Source organism: Anser brachyrhynchus (genome assembly GCF_964034855.1).
Source record: "Anser brachyrhynchus genome assembly, chromosome: 1".
Lineage (NCBI taxonomy): Eukaryota > Metazoa > Chordata > Aves > Anseriformes > Anatidae > Anser > Anser brachyrhynchus.
In genome coordinates this window covers 100,276,866-100,298,575 of record NC_137694.1, presented here as the reverse complement: position 1 = coordinate 100,298,575, position 21,710 = coordinate 100,276,866, and the positions used below count along the sequence as shown (strand labels likewise).

Here is a 21,710-nt window from a genome sequence, read left to right as displayed (position 1 = left end):
TAAATAAAGTTAAGCAACCGGGCATGTTAAATGGAGAATATATTCAACATGTTTTGCCAGCAGAGCACACCCTTTTTCTCCAGGAATACAACAGAATGGCTCAGTGGGAGGGACCTACAAAGTTAAGTCCACTTCAGGGCTAACCAAAAGTTAAAGCATAGTGCTGAGGGCATTGTCTAAATGCCTCTTGAACACTGACAGCCATGGGGCATCAACCACCTCTCCTGGAAGCCTGCTCCAGTGTTTGACCACCCTCACGGGTAAGAAATTTTCCCTAATGACCCTCCCTGGTGCAGCGTCGTGCCCTTCCCATGCATCCCATCATCAGTGACAGGAGCAGAGGCCGGCACCTCCTCTGTGCTTCCCCTCCTCGGGGAGTTGCAGAGAGCCATGGGGTGGCCTCTCAGCCTCCAGGCTGCAGGGCCACCTGTTCCCAAAACCTACACTACAGCTGTGAGGTAAAGCTTGCCTAAGCCTTGCTGCATGGAAGATGAAAGTTGTGACTTTCTGCCGTGGGGTATAGATGATGCCCTGCTACAGTATCACAAAAGATTGTTGTTGTTGTTGTTGTTTGGACTCACCCAGAACTCAGACTGCTGGGATGCAGAACTGCAAAACCAATGTCAAGAGAACAGGGCAATATTCTTTTGGATATCCTGTTATACCAACCTCAGTGCCAAACCTTCCCAGTGTGAGCACTGCCCCTTTTCCTCAGACTTAAGTTAGACATCCCCTGTTTCAACATCTAATGGTCTCCGACCTTCGTTCTGAGGGAGTCCAGCAACAGTTCAAAGCAGTAAGTTGATGGGGAGGTTGTTTAAACTGCTGTTGTCCCTATTACAGGTTTATTTTTAGGAGATTCCTAAAAATTATGGGACATTTCATGACTCTCAAAAACCTTGTGGAAGTCAACAGCTTTGTAATGGACTCGAGCATCCTTCTCACAGATCACTGCAGAACTGGAGAAGTCTTGGGAAGCTTAAACTCCACCTCAAGCCACTTTCACGGTATTGCATTGTTTACTAAAGCTCAGGTCAGGGTCCCACATGGGAACACTTCACAGACATTAAACAATTAGTGCAAGAGAGAATATCAATGAGCCGGAAAGAAGCAGCAGGCTTGAAAACCCAACCCTCTGGACTGGTCTGATCAAAAGTGACAGGCTTGCTTAATGTAAACCCCCCCCAAGAAAACCCAAGAGGCATGGCTACTCAGTTAATTTTTACCTAGGCACAATTCTACTCTGCTGGAAGCAGAACAATGCGTCCTGCACTTGCTGGAAATCATGGTGGTATGTGTCAACTGCTCCACACCCAAGAATGATCAGCTCACCATCACAGGTAACTGTGAAGATGGAGTGAAATACAAGCTGTCCTGCTGGCATGTGAGAATTTTTATATGTCTGGGATCTTAATTAATAAGCATAAAGCATAATTAAGGCAAAATGTACTTACAGTCCAGATCTAGTCTAGAATTTGCTATTTGATTAATTCTACTATGAAGCATCTAATGAAACATCTGAGTGTAGGGGATGGCAGGAACAGGGAGACGCTCACAAATGTGTAGGACCTGTAACAAATTTGGGCTAGAGAGCAATGATTTCAGCCTTGAACGACTTCAGAGGACATACAGGAGGATATGCTGCATAAGCCTCATTACCCTTGATTAGTTCTGGGGAATAAAGACTGCAAACACACCTTCAATCATTCCCACCACCATTCTGAAGACAGACATCAACAAAGAGACACAAAATACCAAGTTCTGAATAGCCCTTCCTCGGAGCAACTTCTGCAGACAGATCACTGCCAGTTCTATTTCCTCTTCCTTCTGTCAAAACAAAACAAATAACCACACAATAATTAATTATTCTTTTGGAGATTGAGTGTTCTATGAATCACCCACCTAAATATCAAAAAGTCAAATTTGTATCCAATTTCTCAATTGTTTCTGAACGCTATCCTTCTAATTTCTAGGGAAAAGAAGGTAAGTCAGAATAATACACACTTCCATGTTTTGTAAAAGGTGGGGAAGTAAGTCTATGTAATCTATCCGAGATTTTAGAAGGTACTAGAGGAGTACCTAACAGTAAGGAGATATTGATGGAGAAAATGACTGTATGCATTAAAAGTACTACTTGTCGCTTGACCGAGTTGGCAAAATGAGCATCAACTACATGAATTTACAGGTCAAGACACTGAGACGATAGAAGAATTATTTAAGGAGGTTCAAGAGAGCTGTTAACTATAAAAAAAGGGATTAAAAGGCAACATATACAATTTTTCATCTGATATTTATGCCAGTGGTGACCTTTATCAGAGTAACTCAGTAAATTTAAGACTCAGAAAGTGATAGTTTAGAAGTAAAATAAATTACATTATATTGCAATTTGTCTCTTTGAGAATTTTACTGGCCTAGCATTGTGTAACTGATACCAACTTGGAAGAATGATTTAGTGTAGTGAGAAAGAGAACATGACCACATGAGAAGAAAAACAATCAAAAAAGGGCTTATTTTAAATAGAGGAACAACTGGCATTTTTTCTTGCTGAGGGGGTTTTGCTGAGTTGACAGTAGCAGGACAGGAAAGTCCATCAGCTGCCTGGGAAAGACAAAAAAAATCTAAAAAATGAAAGGAGGTTGTTGTTGTTGTTTTTTTAATAAAAAGCCTGTAAGGTCTGAATTGAAATGTGCTATTTTAGAAGTGCCAGGAAGAGTGTGGGATGAGAGAAATGGTGTAGGCTTGAATTTTTCTGCTTTTTCTTAGGTGTTGCAGATTAAGTATTCCAAAAGCATAAGGAAGCATTCCTGCCTTTCCATAACACTACCCAAGAGGAGCAAAGCAGAACGAGCCAAAGGACTGCCTTATGATATAGTGTGGTTTTTTTCCTCTGGAAAGAAGGGATGAAGTCCAGTTAGAAAGCTAAACTATACCATGTCACCTGGCAGCAGAGGTAAGTAAGGACCACAACCCCTTCAGGACAGAATTCTGGACATGGAGACTGGCACATATACTGGACAGGTAAGGCAAACTACTTCAAGATTTAGTCTAAATTTTTGTGGGGTGCAATCTTCTGTACATTGTATTGTACAGTGATGTAAATGATGGAGGAGGGCTCTGCAGAGGGGTATTCATAGGCTGGATCCATGGGCTGAGGCCAATGGATCACGAAGGCCAAGTGCCAGGTCCTGCACTTGAGGCACAACAACCCCAAGCAGCGCTACAGGCTGGGGGAAGAGTGGCTGGAAAGGTGCCCGGCAGAAAGGGACCTGGGGGTGCTGGTTGATAGCCAGCTGAACATGAGCCAGCAGTGTGCTCAGGTGGTCAAGAAGGCCAACAGCATCCTGGCTTGTATCAAAAACAGCGTGGCCAGCAGGGCTAGGGCAGTGACTGTCCCTCTGTATTTGGCTTTGGTGAGGACATGCCCTGAATAATGTGTTCAGTTTTGGGCACCTCGTTACAAGAAAGACATCAAGGTGCTGGAGTGTATCCTGAGAAGGGCAACAAAGCTGGTGAAGGGTCTAGAGAACAAGTCTTATGAGGAGCGGCTAAGGGAGGTGGGGTTGTTTGTTTAGCGTGGAGAAAAGAAGGCTCAGGAGAGACCTTACTGTAATTTACAATTACCTTAAAAGAAGTTGTAACAAGGTAGGGATCAGGCTCTTCTCCCAAGTATCAAGTGATAAGACAAGGGGAAATGGCTTCAAGTTGCACCAGGGGAGGTTTAGGTAGGATGACAGGAGAAATTTCTTTACCGAAAGGGTTGTGTGGCATTGGAATAGGCTGCCCAGGGAAGTGGTTGAGTCAACATCCCTGGAGGTCTTCAAAAAATGTGTAGATCTAGAATGAACTTAGTAGCATGGTTTAGTGGTGGATTTGTCAGTACTAGGTTAAAGGTTGGACTAGGTGATCTTAGAGGTCTTTTCCAACCTGAATGATTCTATGATTCTATGAAAAATGACTGGGGAAGAAGTGTTGAGGAGGCCTGCAGTAGTGCCTCTGTTCTCTCTACTTTCTTTCATATTCCTTGTGGTCCATGTCACCAGCCTGTCACTCTGGCATGCTTTCCTTTTGAGGTCCTCAATTCCAGCAGGAAGAAGCTGGTGAAGTTAGCAGTTGGCACTCGTATTCATAAAAGGCAGGAAGAGATGCACTAATGACAGAGAAAAGCCTTGCTATTAGTGCTTCTCACAGCCAGCTGGTAGGAGAAACCTTACTTGGATTCTGCAAGGTGGGAGATGTTACAGAGATGCTCTTCAGTGGCTGAAGTTCCCCTGATTTTACAGATGGAGCCTCACTGCAGAGATACTCTCTTTTATGTATTCACTTACAAAGATATTTGAAAATAAACCAAACATTGACAGATTTAACTTAGGTGGAATTCTGTTGTGTTGGAACTCTTTCAAAAAAAAAAAAACACACAAACTGTGGTCTGTAAATAGCCTCAAAATGACTATAAGCAGGGGGATAAATCCTTCTGTTTTTTTTTCATTGTAGCAATCTGCCAAACAGCTTTATCTAAATAGTGTAATCTGCCACTGCATTACAGTACCTAATACTTAGGAGTTAGTAAAACTGCTTTTTAGTGTTAGTAAAAAGCTCTTCCTGAGGAGATGTTGTTTCAGTCATCTTAAAATGGAGTGTATAAAACGTAAGACAATCATACTGCACAAGGATGGCATGGATGGTCTAATAAGACTTTCCCTCTCTTGCTTTCATGGTTGTATGACTCTTAAATTCACAAGTTTAAATAGCAATTGTGTCTGATTCTTACTGCATCATGAAAATGGTGTTAATAAGCAGACAAAGAAATCCACTGGGGCAAACACCTCTTAAGCACACTATTTCAAGAAAGGAAAAGTTGCAGCTCCTCTAAAAATTGTTTTTTTTCCTACAACATATCACAACATCCATTTACTGCTGTTCTGATCTCTGCAAAAGAATCATTTTCTGTGAACTGTCAATTAAATGGATCATGCTCATCAAAGACTGAGTCCTACATAATGATTAGAGCTTCACTCCAGCAAATTAATGAAGTGCGTGTGCAGTGCTAAGCACCCAAAGTCTCACTGACTTCAATGGGACTAAACTTAATTGCGCACTGGATTATGATAGTGTTGTCAGATCAGAAGGATGGAAGGCACTGAATAAATCCATGTTTGCAGAGGTATATGATTCTGCCTTTTTGTTCTCTAAGAACAAGGGAACAACATGTCTACTAATTTATTTCTTTATAAATAAAGCTAACTTAAGGATTTGGCCAACAGATAATGAAAGAGACTTTCATTTCTTTGGTTATTAGTATCCTTAAAGAATACACAAATAAGAGAGTCTTAAGGTGGCTGGCTATTTCTACGACAAATACAGATACACAAAGAGATAAAACTAACTTTTTTCCTTTTCTGGACATTCCTTTAACAACTCGGTAAGGAACAATCAAGGATCAACAGGAAGAAAAAAAAAATGCTAGAATCATTTCCAATCATTTCACTTACAACTGATGGTTTTTCCAGAATTGGAGTGGGGGGGCGAGGAACAGGCTTTTCTATTTTTTCAAGGAAACGAGGGGGCTTCTTTGGCTCTTTGACTTTATTCTTCTTCTCCAATAGTGCCTGCAAGAGTCATACAATTTAATCAGAACTGGGCCAGATAGAACAAGACATCAAGGCCACTCTTGCAGATGCCGACTGCTCCTGATCACACTGACTCTAGAGGGTTGAAAGTAATGTGCATTTTGCAGGCTTATGCCTTCAATTTTCTCATTTGCATATCAGTTGAAAAACTGAACAATTGCATAGGGCAAGTCACCTAAAATTAATCCAGAAGTTCTACAAACTTGATCATTACTTGTTCATTTAGTACAAACTAAAATAATACATTTTTAAAAGCAGATTGTTGGTTTTTTTTCATTTTAAAATGGGACTCTCATTGAACCGCTTAAACACTGACCCACCTGCAAGCAGAGTTAGTGGTGTCCTTGCCTTATATAACAATAAAAACATTAATCATTTTCCTATGATAGAGGTAAGATTCTTTCAAAATGTGAAAAATAGGTAGAAATAACACAGTGTAATTGCAGTTTGCATATCAATACAGAGTGGTTATAACTTTTTGCCTTTAACTGTTGGTGTAACGATTGTTTTTGTGGGTTGAAAGTGTTGTGGAGTCAGGAGATTTTACGAAGGGAGTCAAGGTTCTGTGGTCCTTCCTCAGTGAGGTATTTTTGTATGATATACTGTTACCGCACAGGGTTGAACTAAATGATCCAGGACCCCTTCCTTGCAGAACATGTTTCGAAACTCTTCTCTGCCCCGTGGCATCCAGAGCAACTGCATAAGTGGACTGAGGGAGAAAGGGAGACTAACTGGCCTGAGAACTTCCTTCTACTGGGAAAATCCACAAGTCTATTAAAGGCAGATTTTACCCTGCTTGCAGCTGTTTGGTGTCAGATGACAAAACTTGTCAGCCAAAGGAGTTGAAATTGCCACCTAGGCTTTGGCCACTTTAAGACATTTTCAAAGTGCTTATAGAGCCAAAGTCCTGCCAGCTGCCCGCTGCAAGCTGCTTAGAGCAAGATAATCAAATAATCTCTTCCAGCTGCATTGCAGCACCTGGCTGCTGTAGGACATTTCACTGCAGCTTGCAAGAAAAAAGGGAAGAGAGTATATGCATCTAAACTTCCTTCAAAAATGTAATCCTACTACTGCATCGGTTGGATCTGTAGTCCTTATTACTGAAAGGACAAATGTATTCCAGCAGGGAATAGTTTATTTTCTCTTTTTTTTTTCTTTATTTTTAACAGAGAAGGCATGCTAGAAATATATGTTCAACTACAGTATTTCATTGGGGAGGAAAACTGGAGAAAAGTGTAAGGAAAAAAATCTCATGTTGAATTTCTCTCTCCAGTAACGGAAAATTGATGGCACTCGCACTGAATTTAATTGCAAAATTAATGAAATTTTGAAACTACAGTAGTCATTGTATAAAACTCTTCTTGTATATTGGAGCTGAACTTTACAGCTAGGATTATTAATGGTTCCAGAAAAGGACAGAGATTTCTAGGTGGAGGGTGTAAAATGCTTTATTACTGAAGACTTCTGAAATGGACCATGTTAATAATGCAAGAATCAAAGCCTATAAACTGCTTATAAGCCACGTGGAATGATTATAGCTGAAAAATGTTACGAGACTTTCTAAACTGTTTCTTGTATTTAATGACCTTACAGCTCTCTGGTATGAAGATTATAGTACTGCTTGCTATGATTTATAAGGTGTTTTGCATGACAGGGGAAAAGTAAGAGAAAAAAGCACTTGTAATTGTGATTATTTTCAAAACAGTGGCTCCTATGTTTATTAATACAATGTTGCATTCATAAGAATTTTTCTAATACCTTATCCTCTAAAAATACTTCTTGTTAACCAGAATAACAAAACGCAACCAGAATTACAACTTTTAAAGGCAGAAAAATATATGAGCATTTCTGACAAGAGGGAATTCTTATAAAAGCAGATTTGAGAAATACTGTAGTTCCCAAAAGTGGTTGTAAGTATTTGTGTCAGCACAAGCTTGTGCCTGCTTTGTTATCTTTATAAATTAAAAACTGGTTACCATTTGCTTTCACTAATCTGATGTTTTAAGTTATTTTACAACTTCAACGTACAAAACAAAAGTATGTTTTTTACAGTAACTGTTTCTACGTAACTTAAATTACCATTTTCCAAACAGAGAGACCAGAACCGAAGAACTGCTGTACAATACTTTCTTAAAACTTAAAAAAGAAGAAAGAAAAAGATGCTAAATTTCTGAACAACACACTTCAAATGGCACTGCCTACATATCATGCGTTGATTTTTCTGAGGGTAGACTATGTTGTTTTTTTTCAGGTAGTAGGTTCAGAGTCATGGTATAATCTGATAGGATTGGACAGTGAAGGACCAGCTAAATCTTCCAACTTATTTTCATTTTCCTGGTGAAAGCAGTGAACAGGAAATGGCACCCCTGCTTTTGGCCATACATTTTAGCTTTTCTGCTGGCTTCTGATGGAAGCAGAACTCTTGACAGGATAGTGGCTTGAGAAACAACTCTCCGTTCACATAAATAATTCCTTAGATTTCTTCATTATCTTCTCTTTAATCTTCTTTTTCACAGGACAGTGTGTATATTTTCATGTATAGCACACAGTATGTGGACACGTGTCTCTTCCTTCCTTTTTGCCCGTGAATGAGGAAGGTGAGATCACCAAGGACAGAGTGAGTACCTACTTTGCAATGCAGCATGGCTGCTGCATCTTGGCTGATCGAGACTGACATAATAGCTCCTAGAGCTTGTCTGAGCATGAGCCAACTAAAACTGTGCTGGAGATCTGTTCTTGATGAAGTAACTGCTTGAACAGGTTTTCCTGCTCTTTGAAGCTGGCACAGATTTTCTTCAGAGATATTCTTGGCCCTCCTATTTCTCTGCCTCCTTCCAGCAACAGGATGAAGAACATAGACGTGATGAGAGTTGCACTTAATGCTGAGGTGAGAGATTATTTGTTCTGACATCATCTGGATCCAGCACTTTGAAACCACCTGATACTTCATCCCCACCTTGAGTCACCAGAGCATCACAGGGTTGGCTTGAACTCATGTATTGTTCTGCACTGGGATTTCTTCTAGTCGCTCCTCTGTTCCTTGATGTATTCAGTTCCCTAGCTGCTTTTCTTTCCTAGTAATTTGTTGTATCAGTACGCTATCTCTTTCTTGAACTAAATTAATGCCTTGGATTTTCACTTAAGGCTGTCTATATAATGGCTCACTTATACTGCTTTAATCACTATAATCTGTGCTGGCTAAGAACTGGCTTTCCTTGTCCTTTTAAAGATCTGGCTTAAGATACAGCTCATTGTCACCCCTGTTTCTGCCATGTTCTCTTGTTTTAGAGAAGTATTCAAAGAATACTGAGCATACATAATACTCCTGCAAAAGGATTCAGGATACTCCTCTAAAATCACTTCTTTTTTGATTAGTTTCAAGTCTGGAAGAAGCTATTATTCTCAAGAGGACACATCCTTTTTATAGTTCTTTGGATCATCTCTTGTCCCTTTCTACAGCCTCTAACCTCAGGGAAACTCTCAGTATGGTAAACCAAGAGGTAAACAATGAGGAGGACTAGGCCATCTTGCCACTCATTTTGCCAGAGAAGCATGCCTTGGAACTTTCCTGTATTAAAATGATTTCTTCTGATGCTAAGGTCTAGCATTCCTCCTCTGTTTGCTACCTTCTTCCACAGATTAACCAGGGAAAACCAAGAAGCTCATTCCAAAGCCAGATGACTGTGCACTCTGAATTTTCTAGAGTTCTGCTTCATTTCCAGCATTATGGGAGAAAATGTCTAGATTGAGTGCTAGGACAGTACTCAAAAGAGGCTTTTGAAGAGATAACTGGTCTAGCTGCTAAGCTACAGAAATAATGCAAAGCAACACAGCCCTTCTCAGATGATCTGTAATTGCCTGCTTTAAACCTCTTTCATGCTGTTTGTGCCAGAGGAGGCTGTTGGCAGGATTGGGACTGTTTATGCCAAGTGGTCAGGCAGCTGTCCTCTCAAGTGGTAAATTCTGTTAAGTCAAGTACTCTGCAGCCTTTACTGCCCGCTTCTTGACAGCACCTGTAGCTAACGAGGTGGACCTGTCAGAGAGGCTCTGCTAAGCCAGAACGTGCTACAGCTGCCAAACTTGAGAAGAAAAAGACTCTGCCCAGAGAAGCAATCAGTAGCGTAACCACAGAGCTTAAGAGCTAACTAGGGCAGTAATACTTGCAGACCTGTAAGCTGACTGTTATGATAAAACTGTTTCTTTTCTTGTTGCTCTGAGCAGAAAATCTGTTTAAATCTAACAATGGCTGAGGCAGTCTGGGTCTTCAGCAGTGTCACTACCTTCTGCATCTCTGAATTGACCAGTTTGGTGACTACTACTGTATATCTAAAATTAGTAGTTAAATGTTGCACAGTGGATTTATTATCTTTATCTGCAAAGGAAATGTTTTGCAATTTTAAAAGAACATACGTTTTGCCTTTTTGTGGAGGTGAAATGAGTATTTGTTATACTAGTCCCTCAGATGGTATAAATCAAGGTATGATTTATACCAACCAAATGATTGATTACAGAAGAAAATAGCCAGTATTGTCTGCTTTTGTTCAGCATTCCATTCTCTTTGGCTATCAATTTTTCTTTGAGGAGACATTATTACATAAACAGCCAGCATTAGGGCATACTTCTTATCAGTAACTACAGTTTAGACACTCCACTGTGGTCTTTCAAACCATGAAAAGTATTTTGAACAAACAAAATACAATTGTTGTAATTGGATTTCAGCCCTGAAAGCACAGGCTAACATCCTGCTGCCTATGAGAGCTGCCACAAGTGTCATGATCATGACTATATATAGTCACTACTTTGATTTTACATGAAAAGCACCCAAACTCAAAGCGCTTCAATAGTGCTGTGTCATCTTCTCTAAATCTTTAGTGAACCAACATCCTTAGTTCTTGAACACTTCCTGTAGCACTCAATATTTTCCTTGAAAAGTTCCCTTCTGAAAAATAATCAGATGCAATGCTTCATCTTTTACAAGACCCAGTGGAATTTAAATTTGAAATAATATTGTGTTTTCAGAAAAAGATTTAAATCTAACATTCATTAGCAGAAAGTCACTGTCTGTATCGAGTATTATTAAATTACACTAAAACAAGAAAGCTATACACATAATTTCCAATTATGAAATACTTCTTTACTAAAGAAAGTGTAAGTGAAAGTTGCCCAGCTTTACAAATGAAATTAGTATTTTTCAGAGATGCATCATCGAGCAAGAATAGGCTTGATTTTAAAGAAAGGTAACCCTCAACAGGATCATAAAGAGCACACTTAAAAATACATGCAATTTACAAATATTGTGATTGTAGATGCAAATGAGGCACTTCTTTCCTCAGTGGTTAATTGCATATATGGGCACCTCATCTGCATGAACAGTTGTGATAAATTAAGATATGCAAAACATTATGGTCATGTTTGCAAATCAGATACTGTTGTTAGGGAACAACAGTGATACGCAGCCCCTATTCTGATCCAATTTCATGAGTGGGGTCATTTTAATAATTCTTTGCTGCAGGTGTTTATACAATAGGTACTTAGAATGTATGTTTTTAAAATGTAAAGAGTTTTTGAATATGAATCCAGATTTGATTTCCTTATTTATTAGTAGTTTGACAGTGCAACAAGCAGGCCTACCACACGTGCATGGGAGAAAAGGGAATGAGCTAATGGCAGGAGACAATTTCTAAGTGACGTAGTATGTTCTAGTCCAGATACTTGATCTGTAGTGATACAGAAACAGCTATACTTGTTTTCTATAAGGCTGGACAGAAGCACAGATGTTTGGGAGACAGAGTACTGACAGACTGTGTTCCAGAGCAGTGCTGTTCATGCCTGCAACAGTCTGATTGTCTGATGTGTTGTCCTTCAAGTTGTCTTACAGAAAATATGAATTTAGCACAGCAAATTGGAAGAAAGCTTACATGTGTATCTTCCCCAAAGCATCTCTGAACAGTTCAAACCTGAGAGGAACTGACATTCTGCTGCTGGATACAGCTCCATACCTGGTGAACCTGTGCCAGCTCCACCTCTAGTCTTGCTGATCTTTTAATAAATCCAGTCTTAGTAGTAGTGTACTTAGGCTTTGGAGCTTTAATCTCAGCCTGGGTGACAGAATGTGGGAGAGCTGCTTCCAGTTCACACAGTCCTAAGAGACACAAAGAATGACTAACTAATGAAGCGATGGAGAAAAATTTCAGTTCTGTTAACATTTTTAATAAATACGTCATAAAAACTAAATCTTCCGAAATGCCTTACCTGCAAAGGTGTTAAGATAGAAGTTTTTTACAACAAAGCGTTCAGAATGGTTGTCTGGGAAATAACCAATCCTAGATAAAGGAGCATATGTTTGCGATGCAAAGTCAGTATACTCTTTGATGATATCTCGTCTCTCCAGTTTCCCCATCACATTCTTCCTCTTAGCTATCAGTTTCCTAAGCACTACAAAGGAAACACATATTTAAGAAGTTTCTTCATACAAATAATTCTTAAAAGCCTCATCTTCAGAAATTCACAAAGGTTCTTGCTGGGTAATACAAAATATAAGCTATTTGACAGAACAAATGCTGGCCATGCATATCTATATTGTGGCTGCGAACTGTTTCATCTTCAATAAAGACTGCAACTTTCTGTCTTCTACAGATAGAAAGGGCTTGTTTGAAAACTGTCTTGTATTGCCCTCTCCCTGGTTTTCAAACTTACTCCGTACAAAGTCATGCTGAATCTTTTTCGTTTTCTCTTTTTTAGCCTTCTGATGATTTTGCCAGTGGTCATCCAAGCGTTTGGCATCTAGCTCATTCTGTTTCTCCTGTAGCCTCTGCAGCAGCTTCTTTAAGACTCTCAGTCGAATCTCCTGCAACCTGCAAGGAAAAGAAAGGCCAGGTATGATTTAAGCATTTTGCAGTGTTCTGTGCAATGCTGTCATCATCAAATCCCACATACCACTACTTTACAGACAGTTCATACTGCATATTTCATATTTAATCTTTCATTTTGAAAAGTGAAAAACTGTTGTGGTAGCAGTCTCTAATATTGAATTTATCAAAAATATTCCTTGGGAAAATCAGGGGATTTTCACAGAAATCACAGGTGTGTACCCTCCGACCAATCCCCTAAACCTTCTTGTTTATTCTCTGTTGGGGTGATAACGAAAATAAATAGTGTATAGCTGGACTCCTACTTTTCTATTTCCTGTTCTCTAAAGGCCCACTCCTTCCTCTCCATATCATCCATCATTTTCCTCCTCTTCGCAATTTGTGAGGCATTGTCCATGGCTGGAAGAGTTGCTTCCCACGCACGTTTTTCCCGGGCACGTTCAATCATCTCCACCTCGGCTAGTCCTGCTGGTAGCCCCCGACCTTACAAGGACAAGAAGTAGTAGCTCTTTAGAAGAATTGTGAATCCACCAGTACACTAAGCTTTTAGAGGGCTTCATGGGCACATGCTCATATGTTATACCAATGCAGAACGGTCAACAATCAGAAGTAAATACTTCTAAGGCTGGTGAAATTCTACAAAATGAGTGAAGGTTGGACCTACAGTTACTATAGCTTAGCTGACATTAACACTAGCTCTTCATTCCTCTACAGCAGGCTGGAAAGGAGGACATTTTCTGAGAATGGACACTTTCTTTGGCATGTCCAGTACCCATCACTATTGCAGGTGGAACCCTGGGACATGAGGATCACAGGCTGTGTTCTGGGGCAGCAGCATTCTTACTGTTTTCTTTCTGATGTCGAACTCAGAACAGCTGAGGAACATCAGATAAATGAAAAACTGCTATTAGTAAAACATACAATCTTTTAATTTTGAGTGATCTCAAAACTCTTTATGAAATGCCTCAGAATAGCACTATTAAGCAGGTAAATATCACACATATTTTAAAAATAGCTAAAATAATCTGCCCTAAAGGAAGACAGCAATGGTCTACCAAAGCCAGCAATAGACTTGAAACCTGACACTGAATAAAAGAGCACATCCTGCTACAGCGGGCATGCAATTGTTATAATTTATCTTGATTTCACAACTCACCCCAAGTGAGAGTAGCAAGTGTCAGAAGTTCAGGGACTGAGCCACTGGGAACTACATATTCAGGGGAATAGGGATCCGTTTGGGCTTCACCATCCCTGTAATCTGTCTGTGTGCCCAAAGTTCGTAACTTGGGACCAAAGATCTTGCTGTCTCTTGTAGCTGAAAGGATAAAGGGCTCTGTCCTAAAAAGAAATGCAATATGGAAGAACATTTGTCACATTCATTTAAAAGAAGAAAACAAATCAGAAATGTTGCACTAAGTTAAAGGTAAGATATTCAGTTGTGCTGTTTTATCTTATCATTGCTCTCATTGATGTTAACTCCATTATCTTTAGTAAAAGCAGACCGAGACAACACTGAGTCCTTTGAAAGCTCTCTCCTTAGGAAAGCAATCCAGAAATCTTCCTACTTCAGCTCTCCTGAATTTTTACATGCAAATCTTCCCTATGTATCCATTATAAGGCATTGCTTTTAATAGGCACAAAAAACTAATGGTTGAGTATAAAATGAAGGAGGACTGTTTCACTTAACTTACGTGTCTGCTTTTCCAACATTTCCAGAACAAAACTCAGTTCCGACTTAAGCACATGCAACTATAGATCCTACTACAAACTGAATGTGCTTATGTTTCCTTAAAATTTGATTCCCACTGAAAACGGGGATCAGGCTATCACATTAGACTATATCTTGGATGCTCTATATCATTGAACAGTATTGCAACTATCACAGGCATTGTAAGAAAATGTCAGAAGAATTTGCAACTATATTGATGTATTGGAGAATCATCTGTATCAGCTTCTCTTGGCTTTCTGCTTCAGGCCTTGTAATCATAACATACGTGACACACACCTCTTTTACCCAGAAAGCACTACTTAACCGCTGCAAGCCAATTTTGAACCATGCAGTCACCTGTTTCTCCAGGAATACTCAACACTGAACAAACTCTACCTCTTAATGAGTTTTCCTGTTGTTCATTATGAAAACTGTTGATCACCAACTAAATAGTTAAGCAATCATTTTCTGGTGAGATGTGACACATTACAACAGTGTTGTTCCATAAGTCAGTACTTACATTTCCATTGCATAACGAACGTTTGGTGGAAGTAGCTTATTAGAAGGGATGAGAGGTCTGAAAAGAGAGAACACAGAGGTAAGACAACAGCCATGAGGCACAAAAGATGGTTACAATTTACAAAAACTGCAGTGTAACTTCACTGAAATTAGTGGATTGATTTTCCACAACTCAAGTTCTGTACCTGCATGTTGCGCCTGAATATTAAAGAATTATTTCACAGATAACGAGCCACAGGTAACACTTCAACAGCAGGAGTACTATTCCTTTGACAAAGAAGGAAAAAAAATATATTTTCTCATTCTAAAAACTTGATTTTCCCTTCAGCTTTTGATATTGGTCTACTTATGGTATTAGAGCAATTACAATAGTCTGTGCTGTGCTAGAAGTGGGGAGTCACAGATAAGGCAAACTAAATTCAGTGATTTTCAGCAGGATGGAGATCCTGGACACCAGTAGACTACTTGCAAATGGTCCATTAGAAGAAACTTAAGAAGTAGGCCTACTGTATTTGTTGTACAATGATCTACGCTAAGACTGGACACAAAGGAAAAGTATTCATACTAAGAATTCCTCCTTAAGAATTCCTATGGTTTGTATATTGCTGTTCCATATCAATTTTGCTTAGTCTCTGAGAGACTTAAAATATATTATGACTGGAAAAATTTACAAGTCTGCAATTTGGAAAAGGTGGAAAACCAATGTCTTGTATTATGTTTTTAAACATACAGTTTTCAGAAAAGAGATATGCTTTGTATTTACAGTCAAGATTGAATGGAATTTATAAAGAACAGCTAATTGAGTAGGAATACTTTCTTTCTGATTCCCCCCTTAACATATAATTCTTTATTTTCCTTTTCTAAAGTAACCAGATGAACTAAAAACTTTGAAATAACAAAAGCTGTGCATGAGACTTTTTGCAAGTGACCTAGTCCAGTTTCTCAAGGTCTTTTACCTGTCCTCCTCCAAAGAGTAAATGTCTATGTTATAGATAAGTCAACCTAACATCAAGCTCCCATCAGGAGTGGACCCTATTAGAGCTGACCTATCAGACCCTACTATTGTACCTGGCAGCATTCAGTTCTGCATGTGAACTCTTTTTTTAAAGACACAGTATGTTGCCACATAAGATAAAGATGTAAAACTTCTCTAAGACTGTTAATTCACTGTGCCAGAATTACTCTTGATGAGTTTATTTGCCTGAGTTTTGATGCTTCAGAGAAGTCTACATTTAGAAACAGGTATTTCAATGTGTTTGGGATTGGAATTCTTTGCTGCTTGTACAGAAATGTCCTGAGAGCCTTATGCTCATGAGGTTGCTGCTTACGTCTTGCTACACTTCCAATTGGAATTGCAAAACAAGACAGTAATTAGAAGTTAGTTTTGAGTGTGCTCACAAAATTTTGTATACGTTTTATTAATTATTTGACTTATTTAGACTTATTTATGGTTTGATCTTTTCAGGTTTTCAGGGTTGCTTTTTTTTTTTTAAAGGCTATGGCATTTATTTAGGTGCACTTTAAACTTCAAAAAAGCAAGCTTCTGAACTCTGTTTCAAATCAGGTCATTCCTTACCGTGCAAAATATTTGTAACGATTCCTTCCACTGACTTCAGGATCTTCATACACGATTTGGGGTATTTGAAGAGAAGGCTGACCTCTAAAAGTCAGAATACAGGATTCTTTACTATCACTTAAGAAGTACATTCAGATCAGTTTTTTTTTCTTTTTTTTTTTCTTATGCTTCATTACTTATTTTTTATCTCTACTTCTCTGGTTGCACAATCAAAACATACACATTACAAATTCTACAAAATCCCCATACCTATGCAAGCACTTATATTTGGCTTTTTTCATACTTGCTATAGAAATAGCAAGACAGTTTTACACTTTATTTATGTTCCTTCCAGTGCATGGGCAAAGATGGTCATTGTCTGTCTTTAATAAAACTTCCTTATGTGCTTGGCATGCCAAGGACTGTCCACTTGAACTGTGGGGGGCAAGCTCATTTCCATAAGAGTGAAAAACTTTCCATAACACAAAATATGCAGAAAGCAGTATAGTGAACAAAGTGGAAGACCACCATTTGCTACCTTTCAAAAAGTAGCTAAAAAGATTTTGAGCAACTGTGAAAAAACTTAAAATCAGCAATTTCAATTTCAATTATCCAATACAGGAGGAAAAAATATGCTGAGACTAGTGCATCTTTTCCAAGAACAGTCTGTCTTCATTTTTTCCCCATCTTTCCCCACAAAGCATGTAGACTGTTTAATTTTTTCACTATAACATCTTGGATTTCTTTGTTGTAAACTTTTGGATAACCATGAGGTCTACAGAGGCAATCAGTGAGAGAATGGGTAGAACTCAGTTCGTTGAAAGCTATGCATCAGGACTGCTATTTGATTTCACAACTACTTCATACTACAATCTTACTCTTCTCAACCTGCAAGCTCGTTAAAACCAAGAAAGTTATTTAAAGAAAAGTCCATGTCATGCTATTAAGGTAAATCCTTCCCTTAAGTTGCATATAAGGCCAGTGCTGAAGGTCATGTTTTCCTAAGACCATTCTTGGCAACTTGTAAGAATCCTGACTTCAAATGTATGGGATTCTGTGTACTGGAGTTTGTTACTGTTGACCGATTTTAAATAGAGGCATATTTACAGAGATAAAGTTAATAATACATAATGTTGCTCAACAGCTGCGATGAAAACAGAGGACCACATACTGAGATCAACTGCCTTCAAAGACCTCATGTAAGCCCTGTGAGCTGTGATGTGGAACTTGGGGAGCCAACTATATGGTTACCAACTACAGCAGAGCCTGAAGAGAGATAAGCCTTAACCTCATGTGACAGACAGTTTACTGCCAAGGTAAGCTTAAAGTCATCTCTTCCCAGCACTTTCCATCATAACATGTAACAAAATAGAGGGGAAGGGTTTGGGATGCGGTGCAGTAACATGAGATACTTGCTCAGCACTAATTAACCTATTACTGTAAAGTCATGTTTGTAATTCAAATGAGTTAACTGAGCTGATGGCTTGTTCCAGTAGTGGTCTCTAGGTATTAGTGTTCCTTTGTCCAGATGGATTTGTTTCACTCAGCACAGGTGGGCACTTATTTTTATGATCTAACTTTATTAGCATAAGCTGTTCATCCTATTATGATATAGTTATAGGCACAATGGGAACCCAGTGAAACAGCCCCTTTTATTCCACAGATCCTGCCTCAGATCCTGCCTCTTCCATGTCCTTGACTTGTATTTGCTGACTTTGCTGAAATAAATGAGCATTTACTCATGATAACCTTGCAGAAGCAATACAAATACTGCAAAGACAGCTGGAAAATATTCTATCTTCTGTATCAGCAACACTGTCACTCAGTGCAGGTTGAAAAAGAGGGGATGTATTTCTCACCTTTTGTTAATTGCAAGATACTTTGCAAATACATGTTGCTGAAATGTAATTTTAAAGCAGCTAAGGTGTCAATTAAGTTCCTGTTACAGAATAACAGGCAAAATGGAAGAAGCCACTGAGGTTTGCATGTGCTGGGGACAGTTTGAACTGCTGAAATTAACAAAGAAAAAAAATTCCAAAATTATTAATTTATCGTAGAAACAAAAAGCATATGCTTTTGAAACTGAACAGAAACACATGTGAAATACTTAGTTATCACTCAAACATCCTTGATTATTGTCTGGCAAATGGTAAAACTCAGTTCACAACAATATCAGAGAACACACCATATGAAAAGTCCATGGTCTAAAGTTAGCTAGGCAAGAAAAAAAAATCGGAAAACAACTAGTTAGGCTGGTGCCTGCAGTCTTGAATACAGCTCTAAGAGGACTCCTAAAGATGCATGGTGTGGCAAAACACATAAATGATTGCTTAAATATTTGCTGAATCAGAAACGTAAATTGCAATGCCAGGAGAAAGTTCATATAAGAAACCCCTGAACTAAAAATGTGGTGCCCTAGTTAAAGCCCCATACTCGCTTGAATGTGCAGCAAAAGCAATCCAGCCAGCTGCAACTTCATGGGACTAAAAGGAAACAGCTACCACTGAAGTAACACACATGAGCCACTGAAGTCTTTGTAACTTGTCTGGTCTATAAGAGATTGAAATAACTCTCTCCACTTTGCCGGCAACCGTTGCAGAGCAGATAGCACAAGGATGAAGGAATGTGTAACATCCACCCTATAAGAAACAGATGGGCAAACATACTCCACAACAGCTGCAATCTCTTAATTTCAAGGGAAATATAAGTAGGAGCAAATTGCAGTCATCTCCACTTCAGTGTGTAAGGGTTTTTGTTGTTTTTGTTTGCATGTGTATTTTAAATTATCCAACCATGGAACACTTACACAGCAAGCTGCTGAAGAGCCTCCAGGCGCTGCTGAGCCCTCCCTCTCCATCTTCGGTCAATGAATGGAGGCACTGGATCTTTGCCGTCCAAGCACAGACTGTAGCCCAGGAAACGGATCAAGCTACTAAACATACTTGTGAAAATTGGTACCTTTACCTAGTGTTTGTGTGGACACAAAGAAGGAGGATCAGTGATTTAGTGATTTCAAATAGCATCAAAGAGATCAGAATTTTAGCTGATGCTGGTAATTATATGCATATGAGCAGCCCATAGAAAAGCTTGGTGTTATTTGCAGGACATTTGGGATGAGGAAAGAAGGTGGCATACATATGTTAATGATGTCAGCTGGTTAGATGGTACTTCTCAAGATGTGGAGCATACCAGACTAGCAGCAGATGCACAGATATGTCTTGTGGCTGTTTTCCAGTGTCTAAACTTATACTTAATATCTAAGGGTCTAACAGTTCATTACATAAAGAAGTTAGTGTGCATTAACAGTGAGTATGCAGTAATGTGAACTTCTAACACTTTATCCCACGTAACTCCCTCCCATTTCATGTGCTCTAGAAGTGAAGTAACACATTCCACTTACAGAGTAAAGTTACTTTGTTTTATACTATAACAATTTTAGCATGTGCTAAAAATATCTTGATGGGTGTTAGCACACAAAAACGATCACGTTAAAAATCCACACCCTTCCTTCTGGAGCATTGATTTCCCTGGATAGACATGCCTTAAATCTCAAAATTTATGGTTGCCAATAAATCTTTGGAATTGTGTCTCTACTATAAGTGATGTAGCTATACTGGCTTGAGTTTCCGTAAAGCCTGAAATCAGTTTTGAATTGTGCATTGACTCTTTTCATTTCAGGGGGTGCTAACTCAAATGCATATAGGATTATAGTGACATTTCAAGCACCCAAACTCACTGTAGTGTAAGAGTGTCAGATTATGAAGTCCTAGGCAAACTACTATGAGTAACTGCTCGCTGTGCATGAGACTGCACTTTCTTTTTACTTCTTTTGAAAGGGAATTAAATTTCTAAGACTTTGGAAGAGCTTATAAACTAGTATTATTTCATCCTCTGTCTGCCTCATTTTGTGATGCTATAGACCAAGAATTCAAAGTCATATTGTTTTGTGTTGCAGATTACGCAGTTGTTGATTCATATGCTTAAAACATGTTCTATACAAATCGGAGTACGTCACCATGCCCCTCTGCAACATTACATCGGTGACATTCACAACCTTAGTAACAGTATGTCTGCTTACTTTGTCTGTCCTGAACTGTTAGAACAGCCATACCGCTGCAGGCATCTTTATGATGACAATTTCCAGCTCCTTGCACGTGTCTCAGCACAGAGTTGCAGACAAACAGGCATTTCTTTCATGTAGATATGTATTTACATATAAAAGAGCCAGAGATAACTATGTAAGAGACATCCAGAAACATTCTCCCAAAAAAAGTTTTTTGATCCCGTTGTTGGAATGCTTTCTAAGGAATGTCTCATTGCTGTACAGGAACAGACTTTCAGACTTCAGAATATCTGCCTTGCAGGCTCAGTCAAGTGTGTAGTTTCAGCAAGACTCTGTTTAAAATCCAATTCATTGTGCAGTTGGAGCAAGTCTGTTTTTCTTTGGCATTCTACCTATATGCAGCCTGTCCAGACAACAATCACTGTCTAAAGGTGTGACTGTAACTCCCTAGGGACATGCCCTAGCTGGTTTTAAACTACCTAGACTGAGTACGGGTATTAGGGGGGCAAAGCCAGCAGGGAGCTAAGCGTGGGCTAACTAGCCAAGAGCTTAGCTAGGAAGTTAAACTGTTCTAATCTAGTATGAAGAATGAGGATAGGTTTGCAACCTGTTACGGGCTGCGTAGCTGGTGGCATCTAGGTGTTTTTAAGCTGTTTAAGTATGCTACCTTGAGCTGTAGTGTAAGTATATCCCAAGGTAAGCGAGAGGGCACTGTGAAATAACACATTTTAACAGCTGTGCTTGCAGTTGCTTCCAGTGTTTTCTTGTATCAGGTAAAACTGCTTCCTTTGCTTTGTATTTTGCTGTTTAATGGAGTAGCTTAGAACTGAGAAAGTAGGCAAGCTTCTATCCATGTGCGTGCATACACACAGAAAAATAAGGTGTATGTGTGAGCTGTCTTTGGCCAACACCTACCAATTTATCACCGACAAGTTGGATATTTGCCTTTGAATGGTCCTTCTCACTCGACAGCGTGTACAGCGGGTCTGAAAGATAAGTAAACAAATGGAACCAGTCACATACGGGAGGAACCAGCATGAGGTGTTGCTTAGGCTCTAGTTCTCTCTTTAAGTCTGTCCATAAGAGATTATAAACCAAGCTAGGAAAGAAAGAAAGAACTGAAACACGACTCCATAGTAACTAAACTCTGCTATCACGCAAAGGAGCCTCAGCGCTGACATACAACTGCATGCGCATGCAAGAAGTCAAATCTGCAAAGAATACTTTTTTTGCAAGCTCTGCCAGTGAAACAGACAAAGGATGAAGCAGAAATAAAGGACTGGACAACGGTGAGTCCTCGAAAGCCCTCATGCCACCAAGCGCGGCGGGATGTGGAGGAAGACCCGGCTCCCCTCCATCCCTCCCCGCC

At 39.3% G+C, this 21,710-nt stretch overlaps 1 protein-coding gene and 2 long non-coding RNA genes across 4 annotated transcripts in view; 2 read left to right on the top strand and 1 right to left on the bottom strand.

Annotated features, from left to right (window-relative positions):
- CFAP91 (cilia and flagella associated protein 91) overlaps positions 1-21,710 on the bottom strand; it is a 39,376-nt gene extending 17,666 nt beyond the window's left edge. For both annotated transcript variants that reach the window (XR_013942903.1, XM_080572270.1), the window contains exons 1-11: positions 21,257-21,710; positions 19,085-19,242; positions 16,300-16,383; positions 14,725-14,781; positions 13,653-13,834; positions 12,802-12,979; positions 12,324-12,481; positions 11,880-12,062; positions 11,627-11,769; positions 5,490-5,606; positions 1,756-1,827 (exon numbers count right to left, since the gene is read on the bottom strand). Coding sequence is in view for 1 of the 2 variants with exons in the window: in XM_080572270.1 (XP_080428396.1) it covers positions 1,756-1,827; positions 5,490-5,606; positions 11,627-11,769; positions 11,880-12,062; positions 12,324-12,481; positions 12,802-12,979; positions 13,653-13,834; positions 14,725-14,781; positions 16,300-16,383; positions 19,085-19,242; positions 21,257-21,379 (1,455 nt within the window). In the remaining variant the exon portion in view is untranslated. The remainder of the gene's footprint in view (positions 1-1,755; positions 1,828-5,489; positions 5,607-11,626; positions 11,770-11,879; positions 12,063-12,323; positions 12,482-12,801; positions 12,980-13,652; positions 13,835-14,724; positions 14,782-16,299; positions 16,384-19,084; positions 19,243-21,256) is intronic.
- Positions 285-19,226, top strand: LOC308184836. The gene is made up of 5 exons (XR_013942935.1): positions 285-1,340; positions 2,764-3,018; positions 12,369-12,503; positions 17,423-17,594; positions 19,089-19,226. It is a non-coding gene; the product is annotated as an uncharacterized lncRNA (long non-coding RNA).
- On the top strand, positions 5,621-10,167 carry LOC308184820. Its single transcript, XR_013942927.1, has 3 exons — positions 5,621-6,685; positions 6,797-6,862; positions 8,144-10,167. It is a non-coding gene; the product is annotated as an uncharacterized lncRNA (long non-coding RNA).